The sequence below is a fragment of the Nansenia antarctica genome (assembly GCF_963989245.1).
Source record: "Nansenia antarctica genome assembly, chromosome: 1".
Classification (NCBI taxonomy): Eukaryota; Metazoa; Chordata; class Actinopteri; order Argentiniformes; family Microstomatidae; genus Nansenia; species Nansenia antarctica.
Genome location: NC_137674.1, coordinates 53675690 through 53695689, shown reverse-complemented (window position 1 = coordinate 53695689; position 20000 = coordinate 53675690). Strand labels below are relative to the sequence as shown.

The 20000-nt window shown below is 48.3% G+C and overlaps 1 protein-coding gene across 1 annotated transcript in view; it reads left to right on the top strand.

Moving 5' to 3' along the window:
• Positions 1-20000, top strand: part of nbas (NBAS subunit of NRZ tethering complex) — a gene marked incomplete at its 5' end in the record, with an annotated part of 211318 nt that overhangs the window by 134711 nt on the left and 56607 nt on the right. The window contains 5 exon segments of the mRNA XM_080550415.1: positions 481-815; positions 7842-8027; positions 10184-10386; positions 14777-14866; positions 15073-15256. Of these exon segments, the coding sequence (XP_080406541.1) occupies positions 481-815; positions 7842-8027; positions 10184-10386; positions 14777-14866; positions 15073-15256 (998 nt within the window).

Below are 20000 nucleotides of genomic sequence, written 5' to 3'. Positions count from 1 at the left end.
GTGTGCCAAGAAAACATCCCCCACACCATTACACCACCTGAATGAATGAGTACAGGTGTTCCTAATAAGGTGCTCAGTGAGTACATACTCTTTTGCGCTAGCTTAAATGCTAAGCTAAACAAGAACAATCCTATTGTGAAATGGTATATTTTATTGTTTATACTGTAAAAGCATCAATCCTATGGAGATAAAGATATGTAGTACTAATATTCACAATTGGCTTATGAAATACCTTAATGTGTTCGATGCTCAATACTGTCACACTGCAAAACTGCATATTTTGACAGATCCTGTTGTATTGCCTCTGTGTAGTGTGTTTCATACAGACCCCAGGTGCTGCTCCCATAAGGGAATCAATCCTAAATGTAAATGACATCTTTAGATACAGTATATCTGTGGAGATGTGGTCTATTCATATTGTGTTATGCACATATAACTTCTGTAATAATCCTGTTATAAACTTGTGGTGGATTTCCACAGGGCTGAACTACCGCAAGCTAACCGACGGAGACTCTGACCCACTGGCCGCCCTGGAACCGGTTCTAACCAGTCAGAACGTGCTGTCCATCTCCAAGCTGGCCAACCGCCTTCCTCTACCAGGAGGGGGCAGCGTCACCCCCAGCGCCATCCACGCCACCTGGCTACGCAAGCTCTTCTGGAAGGGGGACCCCCAGCTGCTGAAGAGACCCCCCCAATCCCAACAGGACTACCTGCACGCGTACGACACCTGCGCCAAGTACCTGGACCGACTACTTCCTGTTGATGCTGTCAACTTCCTGGATGCCATCACCTTCTCCCCCGAGGCAGCCAATCAGGTGGGTGGATGTTGAGGTTGTGGATGGTTCCTGTTTGGGTGGGGTGGGTGGGGAAGGGGGGTTTGGAAAGGGGTGGTCGTTGTTCAGAGAAGGTATGGGTAATGTTCCGACTTTTGTAGATAGAATTGACTAATAACGCCTATTTGAATGATAAGCTATAAGTACGGCCTTGATGACGCAATTTATAATATACCTTTTTGATTGGAGGAGTGCTGTGTAGGGGTGGGTCTTGTTTATGACAATACTAGAGGATGATAGCATGCTAACGTTGGCTAGCAAACTACTGTTACATCCTAACTAACTTAGCTAACGTTGGCTAGCAGACTACTGCTACATCCTAACTAACTTAGCTAACATCGACTAGTAGGCTACTGCTACAGCCTACCTAACTAGCTAATACCAAACCACAGAAAGAAAACCAAACTTGAGGCACCTCATCAGTCTTTTGAGACTTGAGGAGCTACATTTGCTGGCAAAGTGAGCTGTAGCTAATGGTTTTAACCTCCAGAAGAAAAAAGGTTTTGACATTCCGATTTTTGGGAGATGATTTAAGTATTGGGGTTGAAAGCAAAAATGTTCAATTATTTTTTATTATTATTTTATCATATGTCCCTTCTTGGGGACATCGGGTCTTGGTTTGATCACAGAATATAATAATGTAATGTAATGATTGCATTCATTTTCATGTGGATTTCTGTTAAAATTATTGTCATTTCATGAACGTTTTTACACTCTGTTTAAGAGAGGTTTCACCTTCCAAAGGGCATCATTCTTTTTCTCATCAGTTCATTTGTGACTTTGTTGGACTGCATAATCTTGAAGAATCCTCATTGAATTGGCTAGAACTGGGACTGGAAATGTGTTAAAAACGGGAGGTAGTAAGACCTGTTGTCCCCTACAGAGGACATTGAATAAAAGTTGTGTTTTGAAACAATTAAAATTACTATATATTTCTGAAATCTTGCTAAATTGAAGTGAAGACTCATATTGAATAATTTGATTATTACTATTAGCTGCAACATTTGCAGTGAAAGTGTTATACAAATAGAAAGTTATTATTATTATTATTATTAATATTATTATTAGTATTATTATTAGCAGAAGAAATATATTATCTGCAAAAGAATGATCACTTACCTCCCTTGTTGCCATAAAATACGGAACGTCCATCTGCTCTGTTAGCCACACCCAGACAGCTGTGACATCATTAGAAAGCCCAGGATGTGCTCTGTACAGGACAATAGGACTCACATAGATTAGAAGAATAGAAGAATGCATACATTATTCTTGACTTAGACCCCCACAGAGGACAAAAATGAATGTGGGTGAAATTAGAGAACTTGTCCCTGATCTTTAGAGTCAACATGAGCCCACGGTGGTCGGTCGACAAGTTAGAGTATCACAGGTGATGACTGTCCGAATAATGTCTGGAAAATTGGATAAACTTCTCTACCTGTAGACACCCCTGTACCTGTAGACACTCCTGTACCTGTAGACACCCCTGTACCTGTAGACACCCCTGTACCTGTAGACACTCCTGTACCTGTAGACACTCCTGTACCTGTAGACACTCCTGTACCTGTAGACACTCCTGTACCTGTAGACACTCCTGTACCTGTAGACACTCCTGTACCTGTAGACACCCCTGTACCTGTAGACACCCCTGTACCTGTAGACACTCCTGTACCTGTAGACACTCCTGTACCTGTAGACACCCCTGTAGACACTCCTGTAGACACTCCTGTACCTGTAGACACTCCTGTACCTGTAGACACACCTGTACCTGTAGACACTCCTGTAGACACTCCTGTACCTGTAGACACTCCTGTACCTGTAGACACCCCTGTACCTGTAGACACTCCTGTAGACACTCCTGTACCTGTAGACACTCCTGTAGACACTCCTGTACCTGTAGACACTCCTGTACCTGTAGACACTCCTGTCCCCCCCCCCTGCTGCATAGCCTACTTTTTACCATTTCAACTAATTTGAAACGAGTATTCGAAGAAGCATGGTGCGCTTTGCCAATAGAGAGTTTTTTTCATGCTGTCGAAGTGTCAACGTGTTTCTCTTTTCTCCTTCCAAGCTCCTCTCCTTCAGTTTTCTTGTCTTTATTCTCTCTCTCTCTCTCTCTCCCCTCTGTGTCTATTTAAGAGCTGATTGATCTTCCCTCAGAGCCCATTAAACTCCAACTCCCAGTATGCCCCTCTCTCCTACTGTGCTTTTTAACCTGCAGATTAGCTCTAATGAAAGTCCTCCCTTTTTTCTTCTCCCTTCATCATTCTCCACCTCCTCTCCATCCGTCCTGTAATCCATACACCTCTGAGGATAGGAGAGGCTCCTCAGAAAAACACTCCTGCCCTTCTCACTGATCTAAATGCCCCCAACCTTTCACACCCCCGCCCCCCCCCCTGCAATGGATCGATCCCCTCCTCAGGAGTGGGATATGGGGAGTGGTGGAGAGGCTGGGGCTAACCAACTGCCTCCCCCCCCCCCCCCTGTTTTTGGAGGTGAAATTGGCTTTTGCTCAGTGGCATCGATCACAGAAGCGTACGTCCACCCGTTCGCCTCCACCCCCTCCCACCACCACCACCCCAGATAGACCCCCTGTCCCGTTTCTAAACAAGCCCCCAAAGCTCTAGCAATCGATGCTTCTGGGTTTATAGGTATACAGTAGGTCTCTCTCTCTCCTCTCTCTCTGAGAGAATGATATTATGTTTCTCTGCCTGCTCCACTGGGAAGAGGGGAGGAATGGAGAGAGTGTGTTAGGGTGAGAGGAGAGGAGAGGAATGGAGAGAGTGTGTTAGGGTGAGAGGAGAGGAGAGGAATGGAGAGAGTGTGTTAGGGTGAGAGGAGAGGAGAGGAATGGAGAGAGTGTGTTAGGGTGAGAGGAGAGGAGAGGAATGGAGAGAGTGTGTTAGGGTGAGAGGAGAGGAGAGGAATGGAGAGAGTGTGTTAGGAGGAGAGGAGAGGAGAGGAATGGAGAGAGTGTGTTAGGGTGAGAGGAGAGGAGAGGAATGGAGAGAGTGTTTTAGGGTGAGAGGAGAGGAGAGGAATGGAGAGAGTGTGTTAGGGTGAGAGGAGAGGAGAGGAATGGAGAGAGTGTGTTAGGGTGAGAGGAGAGGAGAGGAATGGAGAGAGTGTGTTAGGGTGAGAGGAGAGGAGAGGAATGGAGAGAGTGTGTTAGGGTGAGAGGAGAGGAGAGGAATGGAGAGAGTGTTTTAGGGTGAGAGGAGAGGAGAGGAATGGAGAGAGTGTGTTAGGGTGAGAGGAGAGGAGAGGAATGGAGAGAGTGTGTTAGGGTGAGAGGAGAGGAGAGGAATGGAGAGAGTGTGTTAGGGTGAGAGGAGAGGAGAGGAATGGAGAGAGTGTGTTAGGAGGAGAGGAGAGGAGAGGAATGGAGAGAGTGTGTTAGGGTGAGAGGAGAGGAGAAGAGAGAGTATGTTAGGAGGAGAGGAGAGGAGAGGAATGGAGAGAGTGTGTTAGGGTGAGAGGAGAGGAGAGGAATGGAGAGAGTGTGTTAGGGTGAGAGGAGAGGAGAGGAATGGAGAGAGTGTGTTAGGGTGAGAGGAGAGGAGAGGAATGGAGAGAGTGTGTTAGGAGGAGAGGAGAGGAGAGGGGAGGAATGGAGAGAGTGTGTTAGGGTGAGAAGAGAGGAGAGGAATGGAGAGAGTGTGTTAGGGTGAGAGGAGAGGAGAGGAATGGAGAGAGTGTGTTAGGGTGAGAGGAGAGGAGAGGAATGGAGAGAGTGTGTTAGGGTGAGAGGAGAGGAGAGGAATGGAGAGAGTGTGTTAGGGTGAGAGGAGAGGAGAGGAATGGAGAGAGTGTGTTAGGGTGAGAGGAGAGGAATGGAGAGAGTGTGTTAGGGTGAGAGGAGAGGAATGGAGAGAGTGTGTTAGGAGGAGAGGAGAGGAGAGGAATGGAGAGAGTGTGTTAGGAGGAGAGGAGAGGAGAGGAATGGAGAGAGTGTGTTAGGGTGAGAGGAGAGGAGAGGAATGGAGAGAGTGTGTTAGGGTGAGAGGAGAGGAGAGGAATGGAGAGAGTGTGTTAGGGTGAGAGGAGAGGAGAGGAGAGGAGAGAGCGTGTTAGGAGGAGAGGAGAGGAGAGGAATGGAGAGAGTGTGTTAGGGTGAGAGGAGAGGAATGGAGAGAGTGTTTTAGGGTGAGAGGAGAGGAGAGGAATGGAGAGAGTGTGTTAGGGTGAGAGGAGAGGAGAGGAATGGAGAGAGTGTGTTAGGGTGAGAGGAGAGGAGAGGAATGGAGAGAGTGTGTTAGGGTGAGAGGAGAGGAGAGGAATGGAGAGAGTGTGTTAGGGTGAGAGGAGAGGAGAGGAATGGAGAGAGTGTGTTAGGGTGAGAGGAGAGGAGAGGAATGGAGAGAGTGTGTTAGGGTGAGAGGAGAGGAGAGGAATGGAGAGAGTGTGTTAGGGTGAGAGGAGAGGAGAGGAATGGAGAGAGTGTGTTAGGGTGAGAGGAGAGGAGAGGAATGGAGAGAGTGTGTTAGGAGGAGAAGAGAGGAGAGGAATGGAGAGAGTGTGTTAGGGTGAGAGGAGAGGAGAGGAATGGAGAGAGTGTGTTAGGGTGAGAGGAGAGGAGAGGAATGGAGAGAGTGTGTTAGGGTGAGAGGAGAGGAGAGGAATGGAGAGAGTGTGTTAGGGTGAGAGGAGAGGAGAGGAATGGAGAGAGTGTGTTAGGGTGAGAGGAGAGGAGAGGAATGGAGAGAGTGTGTTAGGGTGAGAGGAGAGGAGAGGAATGGAGAGAGTGTGTTAGGGTGAGAGGAGAGGGGAGGAATGGAGAGAGTGTTTTAGGGTGAGAGGAGAGGGGAGGAATGGAGAGAGTGTGTTAGGGTGAGAGGAGAGGAGAGGAATGGAGAGAGTGTGTTAGGGTGAGAGGAGAGGAGAGGAATGGAGAGAGTGTGTTAGGAGGAGAAGAGAGAGTATGTTAGGAGGAGAGGAGAGGAATGGAGAGAGTGTGTTAGCAGCAGAAGAGAGGAGAAGAGATTGAATCTCCCCCTGAATGCTTAAGCTGCTGCTCTCACCGAACAGTCCCTAAGCTATGATAACACACACACACATGCACGCACGCACGCACGCACGCACGCACACACACACACACACACACACACACACACACGACAGTATTTGACAGTATGTTTTGTGTCTATCATAAATTATAAATATGTGTCATGAGTATGACTCACACGACTCACATGGCCTACAGGGGATCTACCTAGGTCTGGATGACAGAACCTGTTGAATCTCATTGTGAATATTACGGTCCTCTGTCGGTACAGCATAGCGCTAACAGCGCTCAGGTTGTGGGTTCGGTTCCCGGGCCGCTGGGACCATATATACTGAAAAATGCACTGCAATGTAAGTTGCTTTGGATAAGCAGCAGCATCAACACGCATCAGCTAAATGGCATTTCTATTAAGATAGAGAGACAGGCAGACCTATGCAATATGTCACTGTCACACCAAACAGCCACTGTCAACCCGAGAAGGAGGGAGAGAGAAGGAAGGAGAGAGGGAGAGAGAGGGAGTGAGACTGAGAGAGAGAGGGGTTATACTCATAGTAACACACGTACGTACACACACACACACACAGTAGAGGAGGCCATTCATCCATTCAGTCATCCATCCATCCATCCATTCATCCATTCATCCATCCATTCATCCATTCATTTATGTCAAATCTCAGCTATTTCTTCTGCTGCCCAATCTCTTCTGTCTCTCTGGTTGCCGCCTGTATGGAAAGCTGCTCGTTCTCCAGATCACATTTACATATTTTGGCAATTAGCAGACTTCTTTACCCAAAGCAACATTACATTACAACATTTCTTGTCCAAGTAAGTGAATCATCTATCCATCAGTCATCATAAGAAAAGCAATCTATGCTAGGATCATCTATGGGACATTGGCAGTCACAATGCTAAACTTGGCACGCAGTCTGCTCATGCTAGGAAAGGAGAGGAGAGGAGAGGGGAGGAGAGGAGAGGAGGGAACAGCAGTGTTGAAGGTGTCATCAAAAGACATCTCACAGCACAGACTCATACCGGTGTCCCCCCCAGCCCTAATGCCCTATTACCTCAGCAATCATAGGGACGTGTACACACACACACCCACACACACACACACACACACACACACACACACACATCCACATCCACACACACACACACACACACACATGCACGTACAAACACACACATGCACTTACAAACACACACACACACGTACACACGTACACACACTCACACACAAACTCACACACACACACACACACACACACACACTCTGCAGTGACGATGACAGGATAGCCGTTAAAGGTCCTCTGCTAACCTACTGCTGTTGTTCTCTTTAGATCAGACATCCCCTTTAAGGGACCACGCCCTTGTCAGGCACCAATCATCCCCTTTAAGGGACCACGCCCTTGTCAGGCACCAATCATCCCCTTTAAGGGACCACGCCCTTGTCAGGCACCAATCATCCCCTTTAAGGGACCACGCCCTTGCCAGCATTTATGAAACCTTTCTCATGCGTTCCTCCAGTATGTCTCTCACGTTGATCTGACTGCAGCGTTATTGAGCTCCCAGCGCTGAATAGGAGGTCCTTAATGTGTGTATCGCCTTTCTGTCCGCCTCAGCTCACTGGCTCAGAATGATGTAGCTTGAGGTTGTGTTGCTGAGACACTCTCAGGTGTTCAATAAAGTACCTTGACACATGAAGTGTGTGTGCGTGCGTGTGTGTGTCTGTGTGTGTGTGTGTGTGTGTGTGTGTGAGTGTGTGTACGTACTGTATGTGTGTTACTATACGTATGTATAACCCTTCTCTCTCTCTCGCCTTCTCTTTCCCTCTGTCCCTCCCTCCTTCTATCTCTCTCCCTCCTTCTCTATCTCTCTCCCTCCTTCTCTATCTCTCTCCCTCCTTCTCTATCTCTCTCCCTCTCTATCTCTCTCCCTCCTTCTCTATCTCTCTCCCTCCTTCTCTATCTCTCTCCCTCCTACTCTCCCTCTCCTTCTCTCTCTAGTTGAGCGTGCAGACCCGTGCTGAGGTGATGAAGAGGGCGGTGAAGAAAATTTGGGGCGGCGACAAGGGCGACGGGGATGAGGGCGCCTTCAGCTTTGACCACGCCCTCTCCCACCTGCAGCAGTCCCTGGCCCACCTGGACACGCTAGGCCACGCCTTCATCACCTCCCTTCAAAACAGCCACCAGGTAAACCCCTCCCCCTTTCTCCTTCCAGGGAACCCGATTGGTGGATCTGTTTTTTTTTTTTGTTCACCAATCGTTTGGAAATGTATTTTCCCTCCGTTATTCAAAGCGTTTTAGAAAGGTTTCTGGAGGAACTTTGTTGCGTACGGCAGTAGCTATTGGCGTTTTGACAGTTACAGAATACAGTTACAGAATAAGCAGAACTCTCGCTTAAAGTAAATACAGCAGGTAGAAGCAGCATGAGATGTAAAGTAGGATAGCTTTCCCAAATTAGACGCAGTCGAAGTGTCCCCAAGCGCGAATGGACGTCAGCTCTGGAAAAGGGCAACGTACAGAGAAGAGAACAGCTACAAGTTCAACGACGTGTTTATATGCTACGCACACACACACACACACACACACACACACACACACACCAGACACGGACACACACACTCACACAGCGGGGACACACCAGACACACATACACACACACACACACACACTGGACACACACACACACACACACACACACAGAGCAGAGACACAAGTCAGACACACACAGCGGACACACACCAGACACACACACACCGGACGCACACACACACACACACACACCCCCCTCTCCCACCCCTCCTTCTGACCTCTAAGGTCTCCCTCTAGGATGGACAGGGTGGTAATGGATGCTAGTTCTGCATATTCCTGGGCTGGCTCCTGCCAGTGTGTGTTCTGCCTGACTAGGCTGTCCTGGCGTGGGGGGGACAGGCCAGGTGAAGTGTGTGTCCACGTCAGAGATGGAGGTCTGTAGCGCTGCCTGGGGTTTAGCACCATCTGGCCCTCCGCCACGCCACCTCGTTAGCTGCTGTCACCTAGTCACACACACACACACACACACACACACACTCACACACACACACACACACACATACACACACACACACACACACACACACACAGACATTCGTAGTCACACAATGTACACATGAACACACACACACATCTATCTACGCACATACACACACACACACACACACCAGTGTTTCCCACAGGAATTTGTTGTATGACTGTGGCATAAAAAAAAGGCTGTTAAAAAATGGTTACCCATCTACACACACACACACACACACACACACACACACACACACACACACACACACACACAGTTGCAGTTGCACTGTAAAAGGCACCGAGTAATAATCACCTCCTAGGAGTTTTAGTGCAGCTGCAACTGGCAGAAATAGGTAGGCCAGGCCTAGTGGATTGTGGGTACTGTAGTCATTTGTCAGGTGCAGTGTGTGGCCTGCAGTACAGATCCATCCTCATGTAGGACACACACCTGTCCCTGAGCAGAAATAATGAACGCAGCAAATAGCACACTGCAGCCTTAGTCCTGGCTACACACACACACACACACACACACACACACACACACACACACACACAGACAGACACACACACTATGCACGTACAGACGCACACACACACACACACACTGTGCACATACACTCGCACACATACACGCACACACACTGAGCATGCACGCACCCACAGATACAAGTATTAAGTCTTCCTTCTTTTGCAAACAGAGGAGAGTGAAATGAATGTGGAGGTGGTGAGGGAGGTCAGACGTTTGTGTCAATACGTGGAGGACATCCAGTCTGAGCTCTCAAACAAAGGCCATCCTTCTCTCTCTCTCTCTCTCTCACACACCCCGCCCACACACACACACATCTCCTCTTCATCTCTTCCCTCCCTCTCTTGTGTGTGTCTTTTCCCTCTGTCTTGTGAATAGCCTTCATCATGCAGTCAATCAGTGGGATTGTTACATGCTGATTGTATGTAGAGGCCTAATGGTAAAATGGACTGATTCCAAAGCGTTTGTTGGACTTATTTTGGAATAAGTCCAACAAACGCTTTACAATGGCCTCTCAATGGCCTCTCATTCACACATTCACACACCAATGGCGGCAAGCTACCATGCAAGGCCCTGGCCCGCTCATTGGGGGCAATTTGGGTTTCAGTGTCTCGCCCAAGGACACTTCGACATGTGGCCAGCCGGGAATCGAACCACCAATCTGCCAACCTTGCGATCATTAGACAGCGGCTCTACCTACTGCGCCACAGCCGCCCCTGACATCTCACTCTCTCTCTCTCCCCCTCCCTCTCTCTCCTCTCTTCAGGAGAGGTTGCAGAGCTACAGCCGAGCGTATGATCTCTCCCGCTCTGAGAGGTCAAAGGTTCATGCCCTTGCGGTTGCCATGGCAGCAGATGGACAGCCCCTGGAGCAGATAGGTGACCTGCTGGGCGTGGCCGTCGGCCCCCTGGACCTGTCAATCAAAAGTGTCCTTCAGGACGCCGTGGAGAGAGTGGTTTCTGCCCTCAGGTAAATACACCTCTCTCTCTCTCTCTCTCTCTCTCTCTCTCTCTCTCTCCCTCACTCTCTCTCTGTCTCTTTCTCTTGCTCTCTCTCCCTCGCTCTCTCTCTGTCTCCCCCTCTGTCTCCCTCTCTCTCTCTGTCTCTCTCTCTCTGTCTCTCTCTCTCTCTCTGTCTCTCTCTCCCTCCCTCTCTCTCTCTCTCTCTCCCTCACTCTTTCTCTGTCTCTCTCTCTCTCCCTCTCTCTCCTGCTCTGTCTCTCTCTCTCTCTCCCTCTCTCTCCTGCTCTCTCCCCCTCTCTATCAATGTCTTTCCTTCTCTCTCTCCTTTTCTCTCTGTGTCTCTGTCTCTCTCTCTCTTCAATAAAGTACTTGTTGGGCTGAACTTTCTCTCTGTGCACACTCGGACACGTGCACACACACACACACACACACACACACACACACACACACACACACACACACACACACAAATGGACGCCCGCTAATAGAGAAATGGACAGGCAGATGCACATGTTAGCAGATGGACACACACACACACACATTTACATCCCACTCACACAACTTACATAAGGTCATATAGCTTTATGAAGTAGGATGGTGTTACATATGTACCCCTAAAGCCACTGGTATGTTGGGATAAATATAGAAAATTTTGTGATGTTCTCTGATTTTTAATTCATGAATTCTGCGTCATCCTGCCCTGCTCATGAACAAATATATGACACGTTCTAGTCTTTTGGTCTGCATATCGGCACCCAATCAAAATGTTCTGACTTTTATTTTGAAACACAGAACTACGTTTCAACGCTGTTGAGAATCACAACACAAACTCGCTAGTCAAGCCAAAATACTGCAGCGCAATAGATTGCGGTGAGTAATCCCCACTGCTACCTAGTTAACTATAACACTACTTTACATTGTTAGCAGGCTCACAAAACAAGCTGTGTTAGTTGACTAGCGATGTGTCACTGACTTTCAACAACGGGGAAATTAGTTCACATTTTTCGAAAAGAAAAGTCTGATCATTACATCAGATCCCGATATGAGGACCAAAGCATTAGAACGTGTAATGAGTCTAGAACTACTGCATCACCTCGTCATCGTCAAGGGAATAAGGACATATTATACCTTGTTTATTTTGTTTTTTTTTACTCGTGAGACAAGGAGTACCGTCTAACCTCCTGGCTTGTGGGACAACAATGCTGCTCTCATGGAAATCGTATTCCTCGAGCACAACAGATTTCTCCCAAGAAATCCATTTGCGCCATTTTCTGAGTTAAAATACATTTGCTCCGTTGTGAACATGTTGCTGGTGGCCCTGTGTGCAGAAACCGCTGCTCTCAAAGGGATAGTTCATCCAAAAATACACCCAAATTAACTATTTGGCCCCTGAAAGGATTTTTTAAGGATAATGGATAGCACTTTCTCTCACCAAAAGCAATGGAACTCAATGTACCATGAATTAGCATAGCCCGGAAAATAACCTCAAAGTCATTTAAAATCGAGTCGTTGAGTGTTTTTCTGAGAATCAGAAATTAGTTTGCGATGACATTTCAAACTAGCCATTGAAGTGACTCATGAACCAGTTTACTTCAGTCGATTTCCAGCCGTTTTTTACGGCAACTTTTAGTTAATCACAGCCAACCAATGAGCATCTCTGTGTTTAGAAGTCTAGACATATTATCGGCGTAACTGATTGGCTCGCTGAATTAGAGCCAATTTCCTAGATTGTGATTCCTCCCTCATTTCCTGGTCATTTACGGCTGCTCAATGGACCATAGTTTGGATAGATAACACGCGCACGCACGCACACACAAACACACACACACACGCACACACACGCACACGCACACACACACACACACACACACACACACACAAACACACAGTGTGTATGTGTGTGTGTGTGTGTGTGTGTGTGTGTGTGTGTGCAGAGGACGGATAGAGTGAAGGCCACAGAGTCATTATCTGTTTAATTACTCTGGCCTGATACAGCTCTTCCCCACAAGGTCTCACCCTGCTCACTGGAGGTGTGTGTGTGTGTGTGTGTGTGTGTGTGTGTGTGTGCGTGTGCGTGTGTGTGTGCGTGTGCGTGTGCGTGTGTGTGTGCGCGTGCGTGCATGTGCATGTATGCGTGTGCGTGTGTGTGTTTGTTGCCTCTCTTTCCTTTCTGCCTGTGTGTTTGTCGGTCTGCGTGTGTGTGTACGTGGGTCTGCCTGTGTGTGTATGTGGGTCTGCCTGTGTGTGTATGTGGGTCTGCCTGTGTGTGTGTGTGTGCCTGTGGTGTTTGTCTTGCTGTGTAAAAGAGGACAGGCTGGCAGGGATGAACGACTCAGGCCCACACTGGGCTCTCTGTACAAAGAGGAAACCTGCATCTATTACTAATAGATGTCCTTTGTATCTGTCATTCAAGGTGTGTGTGTGTGTGTGTGTGTGTGTGTGTGTGTGTGTGTGTGTTTGTGTGTGAGAGATAATGTGAATGGTGAATGTGCTGTGTAAAAGTGTTGTGTCATCTTTCGGTATCTTGCCAGTCATTTCTTTGTGTGTGTGTGTGTGTGTGTACGTGTACGTGTACGTGTACGTGTGCGAGTGTGTGTGTGTGCACACAGGCTTGTTTATTTGTGCACCTAGCATCCAAGTAGAGTTGAGTCAGGGGAAATTACCTTTTTTTCCACTGCCTTTGTGAAAAATTGCCCTCCTCTGGCGACACACACACACCATCTGCAGAATAGGGTCCAGGATACACCATAAGGATACTGCAGGATTCTCACACACATCAAACATACACACACACACACACACACACACACACACACATCCAGTGCGTCCCATTTACCGTGACACACTTGTGTGTCAATCAATTGTCCATTTGATTGGCCATTCATCTGGTCAGATGGTCTTATCAGAGCAGAGTATGTGAGCGTGGAGCGGGTGTTCACAACATTCCAAGGAAAACTAAAATTTCCCTCCAATCCCACTGACATCACGAGCTCAGGGCTAGATTCCACCTGTTATATTGAACAGATACTCCATAAAAATGTGTTCAGTCAAGGACACTCCTACTGCTACCTTCCAAGCCATGTCACACTGCAGTCCTGTCATTCCCAGTCGCACTGGCATGTAAACACCTCAGTGATGAACAACACAGAATTGAATTACACAGTCATGTAGTACACTGTCAATAAGAACATGTTGCTCCTACCTAACCCTATTTGACCTAGGTGTAGTTAACCTAACAAGTGCACTTATAATAATAATAATAATAATATACATTTATCAGACGCTTTTTTCCAAAGCGACTTACATTCCAGTGAGTGCATACATTTATCAGTATATATGGTCCCAGCAGGAATCGAACCCACAACCTAAGCGTTGTTAGCGCCATGCTACTTCCAACTGAGCCACAGAGGACACACTACAGATATAAGAAGTGCACACTCTGTTCTGTCAGTTCAGTTCAGTTCAGCAGTCACCATTACATTGAGTTCGGTTCAGAGGGATCAGCCTGAACAAGGTGCTGCACAGAATCGCTGATCTACAAATCACCGTGCATTGTAACCCCCTGGCCAAGAAGTGATCCCTACTCATATAGATCAGCAGGTATGCAAAGCGCCTCACTAGAAGGTAGTGACTAGTGACGCTGTCTTTTGAAAAATGTCTGCACACCTGTACTTATTTCTGCCTTCACGCCAGTCCACAGTAATTGCCTTTGAGTTGTCTCCTGTACACCTGGAGATGAGTGTATTTCTATGAAAAAAGATGAATGATAATGTCACTGAAGCACAAATGCATCTTCAAGTTGCACTTTAGCAAGTCATTACCTCTGGAATCAGACAAAAATTATACCACTTACATATATTCCTTGAATCGTTATTTTCAATTTGGTTCTACCTTTGAGAGTTCACTCCATCCGAAGGACGTTTTTTTCTGTCTTTTTCTTTCTCTTTGGCTTTCTTTCTCGCTCTCTGTCTGCCTACCCGTCTGTCTGCCTGCCTGTCTGTCTACCTGTCTGTCTGCCTGTCTGTTTGTCTTCCTGTCTGTCTGTCTGCTTGCCTATCTGTCTGCCTGCGTGTCTGTCTACCTGTCTGTCTGCCTGTCTGTTTGTCTTCCTGTCTGTCTGTCTGCTTGCCTATCTGTCTGCCTGCGTGTCTTTCTACCTGTCTGCCTGTCTGTCTGTTTGTCTTCCTGTCTGTCTGTCTGTCTGCTTGCCTATCTGTCTGCCTGCGTGTCTGTCTACCTGTCTGTCTGCCTGTCTGTTTGTCTTCCTGTCTGTCTGTCTGCCTGTCTGTCTGCCTGTCACCCTTTCTTATACCTCTGCTTTGTTTATTGAAGTATTTGATGTTTGCTACGGTACATAAACATAGAGTGGTGTCCTGTCTGTCTGTCTGTCTCTGCAGCGGAGACGAGGATGCTCTCAGAGATTACCCAGAACCCCTCAGGGTGCTGGAGGGCATGGTGACCGCCGTACACAACAACGTCCAGAGCGGGTAAGATACACACACACACACACACACACACACACACACACAGGCTCCTGGTCATTTATGGCTGTCTGTCTGCCTGCCTGTCTGCCTGTCTGCCTGCCTGTCTGTCGGGTGTCTGGTTCTTACCTGTGTATGAGTATTTGAGTGTTCCAGTAGCTGTATAGTGACTTATTTTCATCTCTCTCTCTCTCCTCCATCCCTCCTCCCAGTGACGGTGCGGTCAGCTCTGACGACCTGCTGGCGTGGTTGCGTCCGTTCTGCGGCGACGGGTCCCTGGCCGTGAGGCCGCGCATAGAGGTGCTGCAGGTCCTGGAGAACAGCTTCAGCCTGAGGGACCGGGACGTACGTCTGCTGCTGCTGTACAGGAGCCAGGCTGTCCTGAAGGACCGACAGGTGACACACACACACACACACACACACACACACACAGGCACACACATGCAGACACACACACACACGCACACACATGCAGACACACACACAGACAGACATAGACACACACGCACACACAGACAGACAGACACACACACACATACAGACACACACACACACACACACACACACACACACACACACAGAGTGACATGAGCCTGGCACTGCTCTACCATACACGCACGCATACACACACACACTCTTTCTTGCTCTCTCTCTCTCCCCTCACTCTGTCTCCCATACTCACACCCACCCGCACAAGAGTATGCAGCTTCCTTGTGTTGTGATGAATATGTTTGTCAGTGGCTATCGTTGTTGGCGACGATGCCACTGCAGATGACTATGAAGCCCGATGCTAGAACCACATATCCTGATGCTAGAACCACATATCCTGATGCTAGAACCACATATCCTGCCACAGTTGGGACATGTGAGGCCTAGGTCAGGAGGCTGTGATGGTGCTGGATTAGCAGGATGGTGTCTTCGTCTCACACACACACACACACACACACACACACACACACGTCAAACCCGTTAAATAATGTGCCTTAACAATCTTACATCATTATGAAAAACGATCCCTGACACTTGCAAGACAGTCGTGTCGAAATGCCTTCCTCCAGCATTTAACACTCCTAGTCATTTTACTAAACGTTGCGCATCAAATATTAAAATGCCTATTGTTCACATTTCCCAGAGAAGCTATGGATTGAGTGGGTGTTGTACTGTGCTCTTCTCCCTGCTCCGGGGAATGGTCTGTTTGGTCTGTCTGAGTGTGTGTGTCTGTGTGTTGCTTCCCTTAACGTCTGGGTGAGGTCTGGGTGAGCGAGAACTGGAGCGGAGGAAAGGTCCCTTCAGACCTGGCCACTCTGCGGATGATTAGACTTCAGCTGCCAGGGTCTGGCACACACACACACACACACACACACACACACAGGAATGTGGCACACAAACACAGGAATGCAGACATACATCAACAAACAAACAATCACACACACACACACACACACATACACACACACTCTGTTGATGTGACTTGCAGGGGGACGTCAGTTGAAGGGAGGAGGGTTTTAACCTTTATATGTCAATTCAGAGCTCTGCTGCCAGCCACATCAGACACTGCCGGTAGGGGGGAAGGAGGGGAGGGAGGCTACCCCGTCTGCTCTCTCTCACTCACTACCCATGATCAAATATTGATGGCAGGACATAGAGAGGGGGGGGTGAGAGAGGGAGAGAAGGGTTGAGATGAAATGAGAGAGAGAGAGAGAGAGAGAGAGAGAGAGAGAGAGAGAGAGAGAGAGAGAGAGAGAGTGTTTATCCAGAAACCTGTTTTCAGTTCTCAAAACAGACCTTGATATTCATCTCCTCCTTACATTTACATTTTTGGCATTTAGCGGACGCCTTATTCCAAACTGACCCAACTTACAATCAATACATTTGACAAGCAAGTGAATTATCAATTCACCAGTCGTAGCAGGAAGAGTAATCTAGCTCAGGCCAGGGGCCATTGGCAGTCGTTGTGATAGAAGAAGAACGTTTAGTTAATAGACACTGGAGAAACAGTACAAGAAGGGAAGTAGAAATCTTAGGAGACACAGTATAAGGGGAAGCTGGTGTCTCAGGAGACACAGTGCTTGGGGGTAGTAGATGTTAAGATGTAGCCTGAAGAGATGGGTCTTCAGTCTCCGACGGAAGATGGGGAGTGATTCTGCAGTTCTGACAGCCGTGGGAAACTCATTCCACCAGAGGGGAGGGAGAGTAGTGAAGAGACATGACCGGGCAGCGTGACTGCCGCGTTGGCGTAGAGGTGGTGGGGTCAGTCGGCCAGCAGAGGTGGAGGAGCGGAGTGAACGGGCTGAAGTTTGGGGGTAACCATTGCTTGCAGGTAGGCAGGGGCTGTCCCTTTTGCTGCCTGGTAGGCAAGCACCAGGGTCTTGAATCTGATGCGAGCTGCTATCGGGAGCCAGTGAAGGGTGCCAAGGAGGGGGGTAACCTGAGAAAATTTGGGGAGGTAGAACACCAGACGAGCAACAGCATTCTGGATGAGCTGCAGAGGTCTGATGGCGGAGGCGGGGAGCCCGGCCAGGAGTGCGTTGCAGTAGTGAAGGTGGGAGATGACCAGTGACTGGGTCAAGAGTGTTGCGAGGCTTCTCTGGTGAGGAGAGTGGTGTAGAGTTCACCACTGTGATGGAGAAATCTTAGAGAGGGCAGACTTTCCCAAGGTTGAAGAGTAGCTCGGTCTTGTTACAGTTAAGGATGAGATGGTGGGCTGACATCCACGTAGAGATGTCAGCGAGACATGCAGAGATACCTGTTGCCACATGTCGGTCAGAGGGGGGGAAAGACAGGAAGAGTTGAGTGTCATCTGCATAGCTGAGACTTGGCATAGAGGGAGAACAGTAGGCCCTAGGACAGAGCCCTGGGGTACCCCAGTGGTGAGGGTTTGTGGAGAAGACAACGATTCTCTCCAAGTCACCTGGTAGGAGCGACCCGCCAGGTAGGAAGCAAACCAGGAGTGTGCAGTGCCAGAGATGCCAAGTTCTGAGAGGATAGAGAGAAGGATCTGGTGGTTGACTGTGTCGAAGGCAGCAAACATGTCCAGGGGAATGAGAACAGAGGAGAGGGAGGAAGCTTGAGCAGAGTGGAAGGCCTCTGTGACAGCAAGGAGAGCAGTCTCAGTGGAGTGCCCAGCCTTGAAGCCGGATTGGTGGGTCTAAGTGTTCCATCTTCCGGAGATAGTCAGTCAGTTGTTTAGATGCCGCGCGTTCAAGGGTTTTGGAGGGGAAGGAGAGAAGGGATACAGGTCTGTAATTTATTTATTTATGACTTTATTATTATTGTGGACAGATGAAGGGTCAAGGGTAGGTTTCTTGAGGAGGGGCTTGACTCTGGCTATTTTGAAGGCCGCTGGGACAGATCCTGTGGATAGGGAGGAGTTGATTAGGGTGGTAAGGTAAGGAAGGATGTCGGTGGAAATGGATTGGATCGGAGAGGAGGGGATGGGATCAAGAGGGCATGTGGTTGCCCGCTTTGATGTGATAAGTGTGAGAATCTCATCAGGGGAGAGGGGGGAAAAAAGATGACAAGCCAGAGACCGAGTGTCGAGGAGAGAGTTTAGAAGGGGTGTTAGCATCATTAGTAGGAGGAGGGAGAGGTGGGGGGGAAAAGGTGCTGCTGATGTCGTCCACCTTTTTTTCAAAGTAGGTGACAAAGTCATCGGCGGACAGGGAGGAAGGAGGAGGGGGAGGAGGTGGATTAAGGAGTGAAGAGAAAGTGGAGAACAGTTTTCTAGGATTAGAGGCAGAAGAATGTATTTTAGAATGATAGTAGGATGCTTTAGCAGCTGATGCCGAGGAGGCGTAGTTGGAAAGGAGAGAGTGATAGAGGTTAAGGTCATCAGAAAGGCCAGTTTTTCTCCATTTCCTCTCAGCTGCTCTGAGCTCGAGTCTACAAGCATGTAGCGTTTCAGAGAGCCAGGGAGCTCGAGGAGAGGATCGAGCTGGCTTCAAGGTTAGTGGACAGAGGGTGTCGAAGGATGAGGTGAGAGCGGACAGGAGGGTTGAGGATGCCGCATCAGTGGATAGAAGGGAGAAGGATTCAACAGAGGGTAGGGAGGATAGGACAGAAGAAGAGAGGGTGATGGAGGACAGGGTACGTAGGTTACGACGAGAGGGTCTTAAGTGGTTAGAGGCTGACAGGGAGGAGGAGGTTTTGAGGGGGAGGGAGAAGGATATAAAGTGGTGATCAGAAACTGGAAGAGGGGTAACAGTAAGGTTGGAAGTGTGGGAAGATCTGGTGAAGACAAAGTCGAGCTGATTGCCTGCCTTATGAGTCGGAGGAGAGGGGGACAGGGTAAGGCCGAAGGAGAGGAGAAGGTCAAGTACTCCGGATGAGAGAAGCTTCTCTGATTGGAAATTGAAGTCACCTAGTAGTACGAGCGGAGTGCCATCATCAGGGAAGGAGCTGAGAAGGCCATCCATCTCGCCTAGGAAGTCACCGAGCTGGCCTGGGGGGTGATAGATGACAACAATGTGGAGTTGACCGAGGAGGAGACAAAAGCAGCATGAAATTTAATGGAGGATATAGACAGGTGTGCCAGGGGAAGGACAGTATGTGACCACTTGGGCGAGATGAGGAGTCCTGTGCCTCCCCCTCGACCAGAGGGTCTAGGGGAATGAGAAAAGGAGTAGGCGCCAGAGAGGGCTGCTGGTGTAGCTGTGTTTTCTGGTGTGATCCAGGTTTCAGGAGTACGTTGCAGTAATCAAGGTGGGAGATGACCAGTGCCATGACAGACATGACAGACACAACAGAAATAGTTGGATCGTGACAATAGCATCTTCAACCACACACTCTTAAGGCATTTATTATATAAAGCAATTCATGACGTTGTGATTAAATGTTACAAATACATTTAAAAAAAAGTTGTTTGATAAAAAACGTTGCTATTTTTAGAAACCGTGGTTTTCGGTTTAACCGTAAAACCGTCCAACCCTAATGCAGCGTCTATGTGTCCTCCTGAGTGACAGAAGAACAGGAAAAGGGAGAAAGCACATTGTGATATTAGTCAGTACAGGGTTAATGGTCAAACAGAAGTTGGAGTTACTAAGTGCACTCAAAGTAGACAAATATGACAAGAGAACAATCAAAATGGAAGAGAAGAGAAGATACTTAGTATTCCTCCTGCTCGTTAGCGAATCATTCAGTG